Below are 14,456 nucleotides of genomic sequence, written 5' to 3' on the forward strand. Positions count from 1 at the left end.
GCTAGCAGCGCCGTTCAAGGTCACATCTGCCTAAAAGAGCTTTTGACCGGCGATGCCGACACGAAGTATCGATCCTATCATCCACTATCTTGCGTGTATTTACCACCCCCTAGGTACACCAAGATGTCTATCACCCACGACCACCACGACGTTCAAACTCGAGTTCACTACTTCCGAAACCAACAATATTCTCACGGTCGTCAGACGATCACTGACGAAGGAGAGAAAAGCTACAGTCACCTTGATTTCTTTTGCAAGGAGTTCACAGGGCAAGGGCGTGGATTTACACACCGTTTCCTGTACTTTTACACCCCCCGACGATTCTTTTCATTTCTCATTTCTTATCTTTTTTTCTCTTCTCGCGCTTGCGTTTTTCCAGCATTTGCATCCGCGCTCGTGGCAAGGCAACTCCTTCTCCCCGGGGATGATTACCTTTGTCCCAGCGCAAACAACGTTTTGAGCTTGCTCTTTCTCACTTCTTCACTACCACAACCAAAAATTTGATGGCGGTCAAGGATGGAGTTCCCTGTACATTTGGGCGAAGTTGGAACGGAATCAAAGGGGAAAGGGGAGCACTTGGGAGGAAAAGGGGGGATCAGCATGAACAAAAGTTTTGGCGTCCCATTGCTTTTACCGAGAGAATTTGTCTTTCTGGGAGAAAAGGAAAGGAAAGGGGGGAAATGGGGAAAGGAGGGAAAGGGAGGGGGAAAGCCTAAGGGGATCGGGGTGATGATGCTGTACCATACCAAGACCGACACACACACACACACACACACACAGACACACAACCACTACACCGAAGATCCGTAACCCGGTTCTTTTAATGAGAAACAGACGACAGTTACTAATGGTTTATGGTGGGAATGATGCAGTGATGTCATTTGTGTAGTGAGGTACAGGACCATTCGGCTTCTCTTTGTGGGTATGGCTTCTGTCTAATACATAAGCTCGATATGCTGCTATATCTTGACCATGTTCAACTGAAGATGAGAGGTGACGATGGACTTAATATACTTCGAAACCATGCCGTCGAAGCAGGGGTGTACTCGGCTCTTCCCAAATGTCCAACAGCCAGCCTTGCACTGTAGGAAACGCAAATCTGAGGGAACTGGTTTGGTTTCCCTGCTTCTCACGCCCGACTCCGTCTTGCTTTTGTTGTTGATCGGAGGACCTCATCCATTTTCTTCCACGAGTCTCAAGACCCTGGTGGGGGATAGAGACCGAGTCCCCGGCTCCTTTGAGGGTGATGGGATGATTGTGACTGGCTGACTTTCATAGGAGACTCGATGTTTCGACGCCTGAGCTGGGGTTGGGGGTGAGTTGGGAAACGGAGCACGGAGACATGCGAGCTTGTGACGGGTTTCGTGGGCGTCGGTTTTCGTTGGGACTGTCCGGGCTTGGAGGTTGACGTTTTCGTCTTCGTCTTCTTCTTCTTTCTCGAAAACAGCGAGTTGTTGGGAGAGGTGATTCGTTGCATGTATAGTTGCCTCACGGCATATATCATCACGAAGAGAGCCTCGGAAAGGCCACGTCCAGTAGAAGTCAGGTCCCATAGAGGTCAGGAGATGATAGAGGCGACCCCCCCCCCCCCCCCCCTTCCTGATGATCTATCTCGATACCGCATAATGAAAAGCTATCAAGGGCAAACTTTAGGGGGGGATAAAGTCGTCGAGTCGAGGATACGTGAAACTTGAAAAGATGAAACATATCAATCTCGTTCCCAAGAATCGATGCCATACCAATGTTACTCGTCATGGTTTGGGTCGCTATACCCAACACTTCATCCATACACAAGAAACCAGATCCGTTAGAAAGAAACACGCATACGTATCCGAGAGCAGGTCATGTATCACAGACTCGACGAGAAGAAGCATAAAGTTCGTTCCTCACGCTTCATTGCGAGGGACGGGCCAACTCTACCAGGGGACACGGGATATTATACAGACGAAAGGCAAAGCTTGGCAACGATGATGCTCGCTCCCAATCATAGTAGCAGATGCAGTATCGGTAGGAGTAGCAGCAGGGGCAGCACGTTACGACAAGTGAATGTTGGCTCGATTTCGAAATTCGAGTTCCATGGAAAGGCATCGAACTTCTCAAGGCTCTTAGCACGCCATCTCTTCTTTGCGTGTCCGGAATCCGTTCTTGGATTGTAGTTTGTCTGTAGCTGTGGCTTTTGGAGGCAAAGCTACTGCTGGGTTTGGAATTCACCATCTATGCGAACCTCTTCTCGTCTTGTGTCTTCTTTCTGGAACAAGACTCCGACACGATGAGGTTCATGGCCTGCTTTATCTTTAACTCCTATCCTATGGATATTGTGGTTCCTCAGATGGGCCGTGGCCAACATTGGAATGCGTGAGTAGATGGTCTACGAAACCATGTGAGGCAGGGGAGAACGGTAAGGGATATGCCTCGAAGATCGAGTCTCGAAGTTTATCAGAGGCTCTTCATCGGGTATGCAGATAAATCCCACCGGCACTGCCTTGATCGAAAGCGCACTAGAGAGAAATCCACCTTCCTCTTTACTCGGCTTCATTCTTATCCATGCTGGGCTGAGACGTGGCAACCGACATCGTCGCCATCTCGTTCACGCTGGCAGAGAGATCAAGTCTGTTCCGCCCAGAGAAGGGTGAACCTAGACCCCATCGCTCGCAGCTCTAGAACCTTTTGTTCGACTGTACCTACTGCGAGTACGACAACGACGATGGGCTTTCTGGTTCCTGTACCACGGCGCATGTCACGCGCGCTGCGGGGTGGTGAGGTTATAAACACGCGCAAAAGAAGAGGAGGCACCGCTGAGAGCGACGAGATCAAAGTCCCTCGTCGAGGTCCGCCTCGTTTGCGCTTGCTTGGTTCATCCGAGACAAACCTCCTCTTCCTCGCCTTCTCTACCTCTCTCTCGCCGATTCAGGCTCGGAGACCGCATTACGGTCCTCTGAGCGAGAGCGCGCCCCACGTAGGACTATGAACTACAAAGGTCCCAAGAGAGAAAATTGGCGAAAAGGAAAGAAAGGGCGGAAAGAAGCCATCCTGGCTTGCAAAAGGCGGTCGATAGTCGAAAGAACTCTAGACCACGTTGTGGTGTCATTGGATCAGACCTACCTGCTCAGCTTATTCGTGTTTTCTACAGTAGGGTGTCAAAAGTTCGTGTACACCCTCCCAGTGCGTCACCTATAGCCCACTAACTACGTCTCTTTATTACTATAAATATCTTTCTAACTTAGGTATAAATAATATACTTTAAAATTATAATAAATACTTAAGTATATAAAGTATATAAAACTATTTTTTATATATTTTAAAATACGTTATATTAGTACTTTATAATATAATATAAAAGTAGAATATAAAGTAAAAAAGAATTTACTAAGAAGTACAGTGCTATTCGCACTTAAAAGGCCCTATAATCTACTATAATAAAAAAAAATTTAAACTTATTTTTAAAAAGTTTTATTTTACGCTTTTGTAGTTTAGAAAAACATAGTGTAACTTAGATATATACTAATATAATAGCTAATTAGTTATATAGTGATTTTTAATTTCTTTTTCTTATTATATTTAACGTTTTATTCGCTGTTGAAAAGTAGTACTTTTGCGGGGTACTGTGCGCTGCACACGAACCTTTGACACCCCACTGTAATGTTCCCAAACATCTCGATTTGATTGTCGAGGCTCAATGGCAGATGAACTAGCCAAGTCGCTTAGACGGGCTTGAAAAAAAGTTTCCTCTTTACAAAAGAACGTGGGGAAAACAATGTCGTATAAACAAACGAACCCTGTGCGACTCCAGAAAGACCAACCCAACCCATTATTGAAGTCTTGGGGGCTCCATTCAGGAATGGCACCCGGAATTACCTCCCGCCTCTCACCAGGAGTATGGGACGCGCGGGTTGCACGTCTGGGAGTTTGTCTTGGTGATCGGACCACATGTTGTGCAGGGTCGACTGACAAAGGAACCAATGTGGAAATTTCCAAAAGTTCGTGTGCCCTTTTGTCTGAAACCCCTCGAGTTCAAAACCTCGTCGCCAAGGCCCTGGGAAGCGCTGACTGTAGGCCGTTGGTATGCGAATTTCGTCTCCACAATCGTCGTACAGAGCTGAGAGAAAGTCTGCTTTTCGCGAGAATGATGTACGTAATAATGTCCTTACTCCCGAGTCCCAAGAGCTGCCAACCAAGCAAGGCCAGCAGCATGCGTGAGCGACAAGTCGGAGGCTGCCAACCACGCACGCACTCTCTTAATGAGCGGATCTCGTGTGTATTTCTATTCTGTCCATCAAGGTACGGCAGCGACTACGATTACTGTATTTAGAGTGGTGTACGGAGGCTTGCAGCTCAAAGTCTTGGCTTGCGGGCTTGGCCGGCCAACTGGGGTAAAGGCTGGGGATTTTTGTGATCTCCCCCTCGCAACCCAAAACGTCAGTAAGACTACGAAGTACTCCGTAGGTGACTGACTGGTAGCGATTTGCTGTAGCAGCTGTCAGGCTCGCCGACTTGATGAAGGAATAAAGCCCACTTGGACAAACGGTGCTGCTTTCCCAGCCGGTAAGGTTGTCCACGCTGATGCTCATCTTCCTGTTGGTCTTTTGCCGGCGAGCTCGGCTCGGATGTTGCGAGCCCTGCGGTTGCAGATGTCTTTGCTCTTGCACCCACCGTTCTTTTTTACCCCCTCCCTGTTTGCTTGCGACCTTCTCGATTGAGATGGCGGTCACGTCAACTTTGTGTGGTTGGTCGGTACCTGGACCTCGATTAGAAATGGTCCAGGAGATGCCGTCTTAGCCGTCAACCCCCCAGCTTCCTCGGGCGTCGAGAATCTAAAGAGGGGAAATCTTGCCGTTGGGTTGTATTATTCTCCGGCGCGCGTGTTCTAGGTCGCAGAGCGGCATGCTGTCATCACTACTTTCAAAGTAGTGCTTTGTACGTCTCCATGCGGACAATGCTTCCATCCTTGTAGTGGTAGCATGCGGAACCCAAAGTATGAGTGGGCTGGGAATCCGTGAGCAGGTGGCCAGACTTCGCGCTTGTTCTTGCGAGGGGTTACAACAGTCCGTTAGCCAGCATGCAAACAGTTTTGCTGACCGATGATCACAGAGCCAGGATGAAGATGTTCAAGTGGCAGATAGGGAACTGCCGGCGATAATCAAAGATCAGCACTTTGGAGAGCGGCTAGACAGTGGAGATTATTTGGAGATTTCCGTCGTCGATTCTTGTTTAGGAAAGAATACGTCTTTCGAGTTTGCATTCCGTTGGTGTTGGTGACCGGCGAGTTGTTTCTAGAATATTGCCTGTTCCGAGGTAGAGCGGCATGGGCAAACTTGCGTTAGAATCAACGTCCTGTCTCCTCAATGACAACGAAACAATTGCTTCACGTTGACAAACGAAGCCGGCCTAGCAAAACAGGGCAGGGCGAGCATTCAGCGGCAGCCAGCTGGAAGACGGGGCGTGAGCTGTGGTGCGGGAATGGCGTCCACTCAAGCTTTCCAAGAAAATTCCAAGAGATTGGGCGAAGCCGCTAGAAGCAGAAACGGGCGGCCGGGTTCGGGGGGCGTGTGTTGCGTGGTGGTATTGGCCTGGCCTGCAACAGACTAATACCTCCATACCAGTCCGCCATCAGTGATACGTGACATTTGCTTGACAGGCCCTAAAAGCACCATGTTCATCTGTGGGAAAAAAATCGAACGCTGGTATAGAAGGAGGGCGCGACGTTCGAGTCGCGACTGGCGCCCCCATAGTCAAAACCTGACTTCATGGCGTGCCGGGGGGGGGATCCGAAGGGCGTTTTCTGGGGAACGGGGGGATCTGGAGGGGGTCCCTATCCCAGCAGGCATGGCGTGATGGATGGGGTAGGTATTAAACTGCCACTGTCAACGGCTGGCTCAACGATTGTGCTGATGGGCCGGATGTCGCGGAGAGTGCTCCGTTCTGTAATTTGTGGTGAGGCAGAGCGTACGTATTGCGCATGATAATCGCAATATGAGAAACGGCGCCATTGGGGCACCAGGGCCGAAGCGAAAACTCTGCTCCAAAAGGCAGCAGCACAGTATACGAGGCGCGTCTGCAAAAGTTTGATTTGTTCTACCCAAACTTGCACGGCTGATGCTTGGCTTGAGAAAGTACTGTAGGCTGGCAGGTGGCTGACCAACGACAGGCGATAAACCGGGGGATGTGTTCGAGTTAGTGTTAGCAAAAGGGAACGGCTGAGTGGGATCCGCTCGCAAAAGATCCTTTGGACTTTTGCCAATAATTGGCGTCCATCCAAACGGACACTCCGCCCTGCGCACTCGTGGACTGCAGTAGGACAAGCGCTCAAGCGAGGAGAGGCGAGTGTGTGCGCGAGGGTGGCAGGTGGTTCGGGCCAGCCGCCGCTCTTGGCATTTGCCGTTCCTCGTTTCGTTTATGCACCACTCTTCCTGTCGAAGCCCAGGCCAGCAAACAGCACTGGTGTGTCCCGCCGCCGTCGATGTTTCGGGTGGGCATACGCAGGTATAGTGGGCGGTAAGGTACAGTCACTTTGTTGTAGGTTCAAGGACACGCCAGTGGCTGCCTCCGGTTCAGCGGACGATGTTCAAGCTGCGGACACAGACAACCGTCTCTCGGCCGATTCGAGAGTCCAAGCCACTTGAGGACGGGATCGCCATGTGCATCGAGCTTGGCCGCGCTCCCGTTCTGATGCTAGGCGGTGCTAACCCTCCATTGACGTCCATTAATAATGACTTGCAGTGCAGAGCCAAGGATTCCCGAGCCAGCAAAAACGGTGACGGCGGCGGCGGCGGAAAGAGAGGTATAATTGATGGAAGGGGAGGCCATGACATTGACAGGCAATTCGAACGTTAGGGGGATAGCATGGCGACATGGATTATGCAGAAATGCTTGATTGTGCAGCCGGAGGGCAAAGAGAACGGTAGAGAGACTGGGGGATGGTCAGTAGACGACGAGGGTAGACTCGGGCACCGTGGCGGATATCTGACCTGTTTCGTCCTGGTGTTGGCCTTTGGTGTTGGCCTGGGTCTCGAGACAAAAAGTGTGTGTGGGTGGGCGGTGTTGGGGACAAAGTATCGGTGCTTGTACTGTGTGTGTTCGTGTGGTATGGCATGTTTTAGCATTGGCATGTCGACGGCCATGCCCGTTCATCCCATTGTTTGTATCCCCGTACGAGGCATCCTATTGACCTCTTTAGTAATTGTTCAGACGATTCTTTTGGGAAGTACGCAAAGTCTCAGCGTCTTACCAAGTTCTGTTCAATTGTGCGAAGTGCGATTTTCGACCTGAATACAGATACTGAGAGTGAGGAGTGTTTGGTTTGCTGGCGTTCGGAGTACTGTAAGTGTACTGTGTAACGTTTTGAAATCTGTCGTCGATCCACTTGACGTTTACCTTAGAATTTACCTTAAACCAAGGTGGACTCGGTTTACGAAGCTCCAGAGTCCAGAGTCGAGTGCTCCACAAGCCGTCAGCAAGTGGTAGTTGCCGACCAAGATCCGTCTCTGTCTATATCCGAGGAATCCCAGTTATCGAATGACGCGGACATTGTATGCAAAGGGCCTCCCTAGAGAGCCTACCTTCCTCTGTTGGAAGGCTAGAGAGACGTTGTTGCCGGAGTTGAAGCCGAGTTGCGACGCCTGACCTGGCCTTTACCTTGATGAGCACAGGTGCAATATGACGGATGCTACCTGCCTGCTCCATGGTAGAGAGAGTTAAGCTACCTAGAAAGAAGGAAGAAGTCTCGCTGTTAGTGTTAGCCTGCTAGTGTAAGGTAAGGTCGGGTCGCGCCCGACTCAAGCGGTGGGAACTTGAGGAGTTTGGGAGTTGACGAGAGACTTCTGACCGAGAATGGAAGCAGGTACGGAGGGAGGGTCCACGCCGGGCTAGGCCCCCGCCTTTCTGTGCCGTAATGCCGTAACTGGTGCCATTGGAAAAGGCATCCATTCAGCTGACCTTCCGTCGTGGCTTCTATTTGGTACGAATACTTTGCCGGCAACTCGTCCAAGGGTGAAACGGAGGATGGGATTCGCCAGGTAAGGTAGGCACCTGCCTTACGCTCAAACTTTTGCAGACCTTCCTTCATATGGAGCAAGGTACCTCGCTACTTTGCTAAGGCTCAAGCGGGCAGGTTGATATTCGGTAGAATTCAAGCATTTTGCACCCGGGCCTTCTCACGCTGCAACTCTCTCTCCCGTCTTTCCATGGTAAGGTACTTTCATTAGTACGGTAAAGTGCATTGGTACCTTGGGTCATCAACTTCCTTCCCGTCTGGTCCTTGTTTGCCTGCCCGGCATCAATCTACAACGTTGGAGACGAGGCGCCATTCCTTGCATCAGATAGATACATTACGTTTGGAGCTTTGCGTCTTCACCGACCACCTGTTCTTTTCTCTTGCCTTACTTCCCTTCTCTCCTCTGATTTGCTTTTGTTTCTCGTCCGCGCAGACACTGTCAGACTCGGACGGTACTATAAACGCCGGTTATGCTCTGGCGGCCAATCTCCAAGGTTGCAATGCAAATGACAATGCCAGAGGACGTTGACCTACGAGAGACCCAGCCTCTGTCCCTCTCGTCTCCAAATACAAAGATACCCTGCCGTGCTGCTGGGTCTAGGCACAACGGGAGGTAGCATTGCCATTATACCGTCCACCAAAAGGTCAAAAGATGAAAAAGCTGGGTGGTCTACTAGCAGTCTAGCACAGGTCAAGGGGGAAAAAAGTACCTCGAGTCCGCGCCACCCCGGTCGCCGCATGTCTTTCACCTCCCCAAACGGGTTAGACCTCTCTACAAAAGGCCTCGGTCCACTCGGCGCTGTTCTTGCTTCCACAATCCACCACTCTGACCAGGACGGGGACCACCACGCATTTGCACCAAAGGGCCCTTTTCTATCTTTCCTTCACTGCCCCTACCACAGTGCTCCCTAAGGTACTTACTTTTGTTAGGTCGCGGCTTGCCAAACGGATGAACCGCTGACCACTCACCACTCAGGTTTCAGGAATTACTCGTGGGTGTTCGTCTTGACGATCATCGGCACCGAACTCGCCCTAATTCTTACTCGACCCTGCCTGCCTGCCATTTGCTTCAAGGCCGGTTCCTTGTCCCTATTCTGGACTCACGACCACCCTGCCGCTTTCATCCCCCCCGTTCATCTGCCCCTGCTCTGCCGACCTGCCACGCCTGCCTCAACCTCTCAAGCCGACGGCCTGCGTTTCCGTTTGCTAGCCGCCGCTGCTGCTTGCTGCTTGTGCTGCTCACCCTCTGTCTGAATGGAACACCACACTTTACAACTGTACGGTAGAAGCGCCAAACTGCAAATCATCATTCCAAGCAATCCGACAAAGAGTCTGCCCATTTGCCAACTCGCGCCGAAGTACATATCAAGGGTACGCGTACCAAGTACGGATATCGCTGCAGCATCGCATCGAGTCCTGGTACTGGATACGTACCTTCGGATCATTAATTGAATCGCACCTTGGCTGATCGATACACTACGTCCACGCCTACCGCCCGGCCAGAATCCGAGCCTCCATCTCTCCTCTTTACTCTCCAATTCTCCATTATCGAATCACCCAATACCTGCAAAAATCCCGACAGGGACCGATTGTAGCGCGCACTTGGTTCGACCTTTTGAAGTTCGAAAAGAAAGCGGGAAAAAGACACACCCGTTCTACTCGTACCCTTTGCAACCTCAACTTCACCTCTACCAACGGTGAACCCCGTACATACGCCGTACCCCGTTGAACTTCTCTCAACCTTGCTTGGGGTCCTGTTCAACTTCCGCTCGACACACGCCTCCACACCCATCAGCCAGGTCCCATCCGTCCATCCATCCTTCTCTGATCATCACAAGTCGCGCGGTGGTCCCCCCCAGGAACACACCAATTACCGTACATGGTCTTCACTCGCCTTTGGTTTCTGTTACCCTATTCTTTCGCCATATCACGCCGTCCTTGTCAGCTACGCAACCACGTTCCCACCCGCCGCTCTTCAACGAGCCCTGTCCTGGCCTGACCCGACGTCCGATGCGCATGAGATCCGCCCCCAGAGCCAAGTCCCCCTTGCGGCCCTGGTCCTTCAACACAGACGAACTGCCCTTGCTGCGCGGTCCCGGACATCGTCTCCAACCTCTCGCGCCTCTTCTTCGGCCCTGCACGGGAATCGGTTCCCTCATATCCGGCTTGTACTGCTTTCATCATCGGGCTTCCTATTCAGTCCAACCTTGTTAAGCGGCTCTTCTTTGCGCTGGCACCACCCGATGACTCGACGCCTCCCGTTTCGCTTCACTCCTCCCGCCAGCCCGTTGCAACCTTGACCTTCCATCCCATCTCGTCTGCTTCCTCCACAACCACCACTCCTCCGCCTCCCATCTGTGCTTCCTGTGCTTGCTTGCTTGCTTGCTCGCCGTGCTTGTCTCGAACCGCACCTCGCTCGCTCCAGGAACCGGATTCTATTCCTACGCCCGGTCATTGGAACCAGGCCTACTACTTGGACCCGTCGCTCCATTGCCACCGCTTTCTCGCTTCTCGGCACATCACTCCATCCTTCATCCACCTTCTCACCACGACACCTACACATCCACACCACCGAGGTCTCCAGTCCTTTCTCCATACCTACGCATTCGTACCTGACTGGACCTAATCCACTCCCCGATCTCATCTCATCTACCGGTCTCGTCCCAGGACCCCTTTGCATTTGTTTTACGTTACTCTGCCCCGTGCGGCCCTAAGAAAGAGCCGCCGACAAAAGGCCCTCACCATGAAGTTTTGCGGGTCAGCATAACCCCCGGGCCAAGCACATCTCGTGAATCCCTCGTTCCAGGGAATCCGTCCGAGACAGACGCACGGGAACGGGCCTCTGCCTCCGCTGCCACCCGCCGCATGGTGGTCCTGGCCTGACACGACTCGTCTGTTGCCGGCTCACTCGTCTCCTGTCATATAAAACCTCATCTGCCCCATGGATCCCCGCAGCGAGGACGGCGGAAATGGACCATCTAATACCGCAGCGCAGCCGCCGCCTCTCCGGCGGCGACTATCGATGGAGGAGGACTATTTCTACCAGGAAGTCATGACTTCCCCTTTCCGACGACCATCACAGCCGCCACCATATGAGCGGGATGCTAGACCAAGACGGCCGTTGGCACCCAGGGTCAACTCCCAACATGGAGTCGGGGAGGATTTGCCAGGCTATTCGTGCGACATCGAGTTGGAGGGCGTATGGGTGAAGAAGATGGAAATTGAAAACACAACCAAACGGGCAGAGGACAGAAATTGGCACACTACTATCGTACAACTACGAGGCACTGCATTGAATTTCTACAACGTGAAGAAGGATTGGGGATGGGGCAGGACGAGAGACGGACCGACCATCTCGCCCGACAATCCGCCATGGGTGCGAAAGGCATCTCTCGACAGAGCGTACAGTCTTCAGCACGCCGATATTGGTATTGCTGCCGATTACAAGAAGTAGGTTGCCTCGATTCTCAGCCTCATTCCATGCCAAGACCTGCCAAGAGACTGACTCCCACCTAGGAGGCGATATGTCATTCGTGTCAGGGCCGAGGAGGATCAGTTCCTCCTATCCTGTATAGAATTAAGCACAATGGTCAGGTGGTTGGAGGCTCTCTTCGCCGCCATCGATGTTGCCGCTCCCATCGACGATCGTGACTATCCCCGCGACCAAAGCATCCCCCGCATTCAACGCATCCGCTGGTTCCGTGGCCAGACACCAGCACCGACGAACAACTACCCCGTACCGACGCCAAGACCACTGAGTCCTGAACTCCGCCGTGTGGCTTCTGCCGAGGCACCCGATCCCTTCCCAGCATCTTCCACCATAGAGGGTCTTGTTCACCAGGCCGTCGTCAACGAGCGCGGCGAGACCAACGTACTAGACAGCGAGTCTATCTACGGTCCCGGACCTGGGAGGAACGAGCTGATCAGCAGCCGCTTGTCGACAACATCGTATCCCAACGAGGCCATCGATCCAGACACTGGAAAATGGGCACCCGAGCATCAATGGAGTGCGGCCCACGATCTGCTTTATGCCAAGCTTTGCTACTCTGTTCTCCTGTTCAAGAGCCCCCGAAAGTCAAACTACATCATCAGCAAGGGAAAACGATGGTTCGTGGATTGGGCAACAGGTCGCATGGTGCGCGTACTGCCGCCAGCGTACGGCGAGATTGATTTCTTCGGCCCTTGGCAAGTCATCCACACGGAAAACAGAAGGATTTAAGATGGATCGTTGTTTCTCCCTCACTTCTATTGCACATATACATACCCCGTGCCCTCGTCAATGACGAGGGCCTTTCTTTCGCATTGACACGAGGAAGAATCGCAAGATTCGACGATACGGATTTTTACCATACATTACCCAGAGGCTGGGCGGTCGGTCGGTACGGCGGCCAAAACAAAAATCGGGCGGGACGGCGCGGCATATGCATTTGGTTGGCTCTTTTCTTTTTTCCTTCCTACTTCATCTCCATTCCTCTCAACCTGTTCTCAGTCTCCTTTGTCATTTATGGCGGGTGAGAGGGAGAGAACGAGAGCATAGCTTTGCGCCAAGCATATCATCATTGGGCGGAGTTGTCAAGGGCAGCGGCAATGCTCGCTGCCCCAAGTTTCATTATCGTCCTTTTGCTTTTTCTGTAGCATGGAGTATTCAGCGTTGGCATCGCGAAAGCCTTGGCACCGAACATATTCGTTAACGATGGGGGACCCTGAAGGAAACTTCCCATCGGTCATGGTCGAGGCATAGCCTGGTCGACTTGAATGTATTAAACGTTAACAACATTACTCGGAATGAACGTGAAGCTTTGGCCGTTGTGAGAATGCCGTTTGATCCAGGATGGCAAAGAAACATAAAGGGACTAGGTCAATTGCAAGTTCTTGGCTTTGTTTTCAGCCGAGCCACGGCCTACATAAATCAAAATGGTATCTCATGCGTAGGGAAGAGCAACCATGTCTACAGCCGTAATCAGACATTATTCGACAACCACATCTCCATGAATCCAGCCTTTACCGGTTACGTATTGCCCCCCTTTTTCTTCACCCTCGTCGCGTATCGCAGTCTGTCCGACCCCTCACATACCCGCCATCTCCACCTCGGAAGCCCGCGCCTCGGCCGCCAGCTCGGGCGCAACGTCCACGAGCAACGCGTTGGCACCGTCGATATCGGCGACCTGGCTCTCGAGCTGGGCTAAGAGAGCATCGATCTCTGCGCGCTGAGACTGGATGGAGGCGAAGAGGGATTCGTTGGAGGCCTGGGTGTTTTGGAGGCGGGCGTTGAGGGTCGATTGTTGCGGGGCGAGGCGCGGGGCGAGGTGGGCCGTTAGGATTTCGTCGGGGGGGAGCACGTGTGGGCTGTTGTGACTGGTGTTAGTCCTTGGGGTTTGATTTTGGGTGTGTCTGGTGTTACAGAGTGTTGAGGCCCGAGAAAAGAGAGGGGGGGAGGGGGGGTGTGACGTACGGGATTGGTTCTTCGACGTCGCTGCCGCCTTCTTGTCTCCTGCGGTCTGCGTCGCTGACGAGGTTTTCTAGCTCGTTTAGTTTGCGGATGACGTCGCGGTCGGCGAGGATCGATTGGAAGTCTTTCTATAGGAGTGAGAAACATCATTAGTCTGCGGTTCCTCTCCTTCTTCTCATCTTCCCCTCCCATGCGGGTTGAACAGGGAATGAGACCCAAAACGTACGTTACATCTCTCCTCGAGGTAATCCACCATTTGCTTCTGGACGTTGCGCAGGGTATTCGGCGCGTGGGCGGCAACGGTGGGGAAGCACGAGGCGAAGTTGTCGTAGTTTACTTTGCGGAGGGTGCTGGCGAGGGCGCCGTCGTAGAGCTGGATGAAGCGTCCGGCGCGGGGGCCGGGGGTCGCGGGGGTGTGTTTTTGGGGGAGGGGAGGTGAGGCGGGCGGTTGTTGTGGTTGTGTTTCCTGCGCTTGCTGTGATGGCTCTTGTGGTTGTTGCAACGCTTGCGCTGTCGTTGCTGAGGTTGCTCCTGGTGCTGGTGTTGTTGTTGATGTTGACGATGCGCCGGCGCCGGGGTGCGATTCGGTCTCGGGTTGGTGTTGGACGGCGTGGTCTTGCGATTGGATCTGTGATGATGATTCCTTTATCGATTGCGAGGGCTGTGGCTGGTCTTGGTCGGGAGCGGACATTTTGGGGAGAGTGGGTGGGCTGGTGAGCGGTGGTGGGAGGTGGTTTCGTTGCTTGCTTGAGTTCGCGATGCGATGCGACTGTGGTGATGTTTAAGTGAAGATTAGCGGCTAGGATCCCGGATAGACGTGACGCGTTCTGTGGTCAAGGTCAGGTACGTTGGTGGGGGTGGGCACAGGTCACAACGGCGCGAAGATGACGGGAAGTTCACGTGCTTTGCCTACCTTACCTTTCTTTAGCTTGGGCCATTTATGTTTTTTTTTTTTTTTTTGGTTTCCCCCTTGGCGGGTGGGATGAACGCCGCCAAGACAAGCCAGATGCGAGCGAT

The 14,456-nt window shown here is 52.6% G+C and overlaps 6 protein-coding genes across 6 annotated transcripts; 3 read left to right on the top strand and 3 right to left on the bottom strand.

The window, feature by feature from the left end:
• Window positions 1-52: 52 nt before the first annotated feature.
• On the top strand, window positions 53-810 carry CLUP02_03285 (uncharacterized protein; the record flags this gene model as incomplete). Its single annotated transcript, XM_049282309.1, has 3 exons — window positions 53-292; window positions 444-521; window positions 781-810. The coding sequence occupies 3 exons, from the start codon at window positions 53-55 to the stop codon at window positions 808-810; spliced, it is 348 nt and encodes a 115-aa protein (XP_049139452.1).
• Window positions 811-3,865: 3,055 nt separating this feature from the next.
• CLUP02_03286 (uncharacterized protein) lies at window positions 3,866-8,062 on the bottom strand (the record flags this gene model as incomplete). The annotated part of the gene is made up of 21 exons (XM_049282310.1): window positions 3,866-4,033; window positions 4,093-4,266; window positions 4,320-4,616; window positions 4,686-4,714; window positions 4,785-4,864; window positions 4,919-5,023; window positions 5,087-5,150; window positions 5,223-5,311; window positions 5,367-5,444; window positions 5,524-5,582; window positions 5,678-5,809; window positions 5,867-5,919; window positions 5,996-6,435; window positions 6,530-6,669; window positions 6,712-6,907; window positions 6,949-7,064; window positions 7,226-7,345; window positions 7,410-7,485; window positions 7,557-7,573; window positions 7,633-7,723; window positions 7,773-8,062. 21 exons carry the CDS (start codon window positions 8,060-8,062, stop codon window positions 3,866-3,868), a joined length of 2,814 nt encoding a protein of 937 aa, XP_049139453.1.
• Window positions 8,063-8,520: 458 nt separating this feature from the next.
• Window positions 8,521-8,730, bottom strand: CLUP02_03287 (uncharacterized protein; the record flags this gene model as incomplete). Its single annotated transcript, XM_049282311.1, has 1 exon — window positions 8,521-8,730. One exon carries the CDS (start codon window positions 8,728-8,730, stop codon window positions 8,521-8,523), a length of 210 nt encoding a protein of 69 aa, XP_049139454.1.
• A 253-nt stretch (window positions 8,731-8,983) lies between these two features.
• Window positions 8,984-9,244, top strand: CLUP02_03288 (uncharacterized protein; the record flags this gene model as incomplete). Its single annotated transcript, XM_049282312.1, has 1 exon — window positions 8,984-9,244. A coding segment is annotated over one exon (261 nt), but the record flags the coding sequence as incomplete, so codon positions are not given.
• A 1,687-nt stretch (window positions 9,245-10,931) lies between these two features.
• CLUP02_03289 (PH domain-containing protein) lies at window positions 10,932-12,209 on the top strand (the record flags this gene model as incomplete). The annotated part of the gene is made up of 2 exons (XM_049282313.1): window positions 10,932-11,440; window positions 11,507-12,209. 2 exons carry the CDS (start codon window positions 10,932-10,934, stop codon window positions 12,207-12,209), a joined length of 1,212 nt encoding a protein of 403 aa, XP_049139456.1.
• Window positions 12,210-13,056: 847 nt separating this feature from the next.
• CLUP02_03290 (uncharacterized protein) lies at window positions 13,057-14,130 on the bottom strand (the record flags this gene model as incomplete). The annotated part of the gene is made up of 3 exons (XM_049282314.1): window positions 13,057-13,336; window positions 13,443-13,567; window positions 13,666-14,130. 3 exons carry the CDS (start codon window positions 14,128-14,130, stop codon window positions 13,057-13,059), a joined length of 870 nt encoding a protein of 289 aa, XP_049139457.1.
• Between the last annotated feature and the right edge of the window lie 326 nt (window positions 14,131-14,456).

This window comes from Colletotrichum lupini, chromosome 2 (assembly GCF_023278565.1).
Source record: "Colletotrichum lupini chromosome 2, complete sequence".
Taxonomy (NCBI): Eukaryota; Fungi; Ascomycota; class Sordariomycetes; order Glomerellales; family Glomerellaceae; genus Colletotrichum; species Colletotrichum lupini.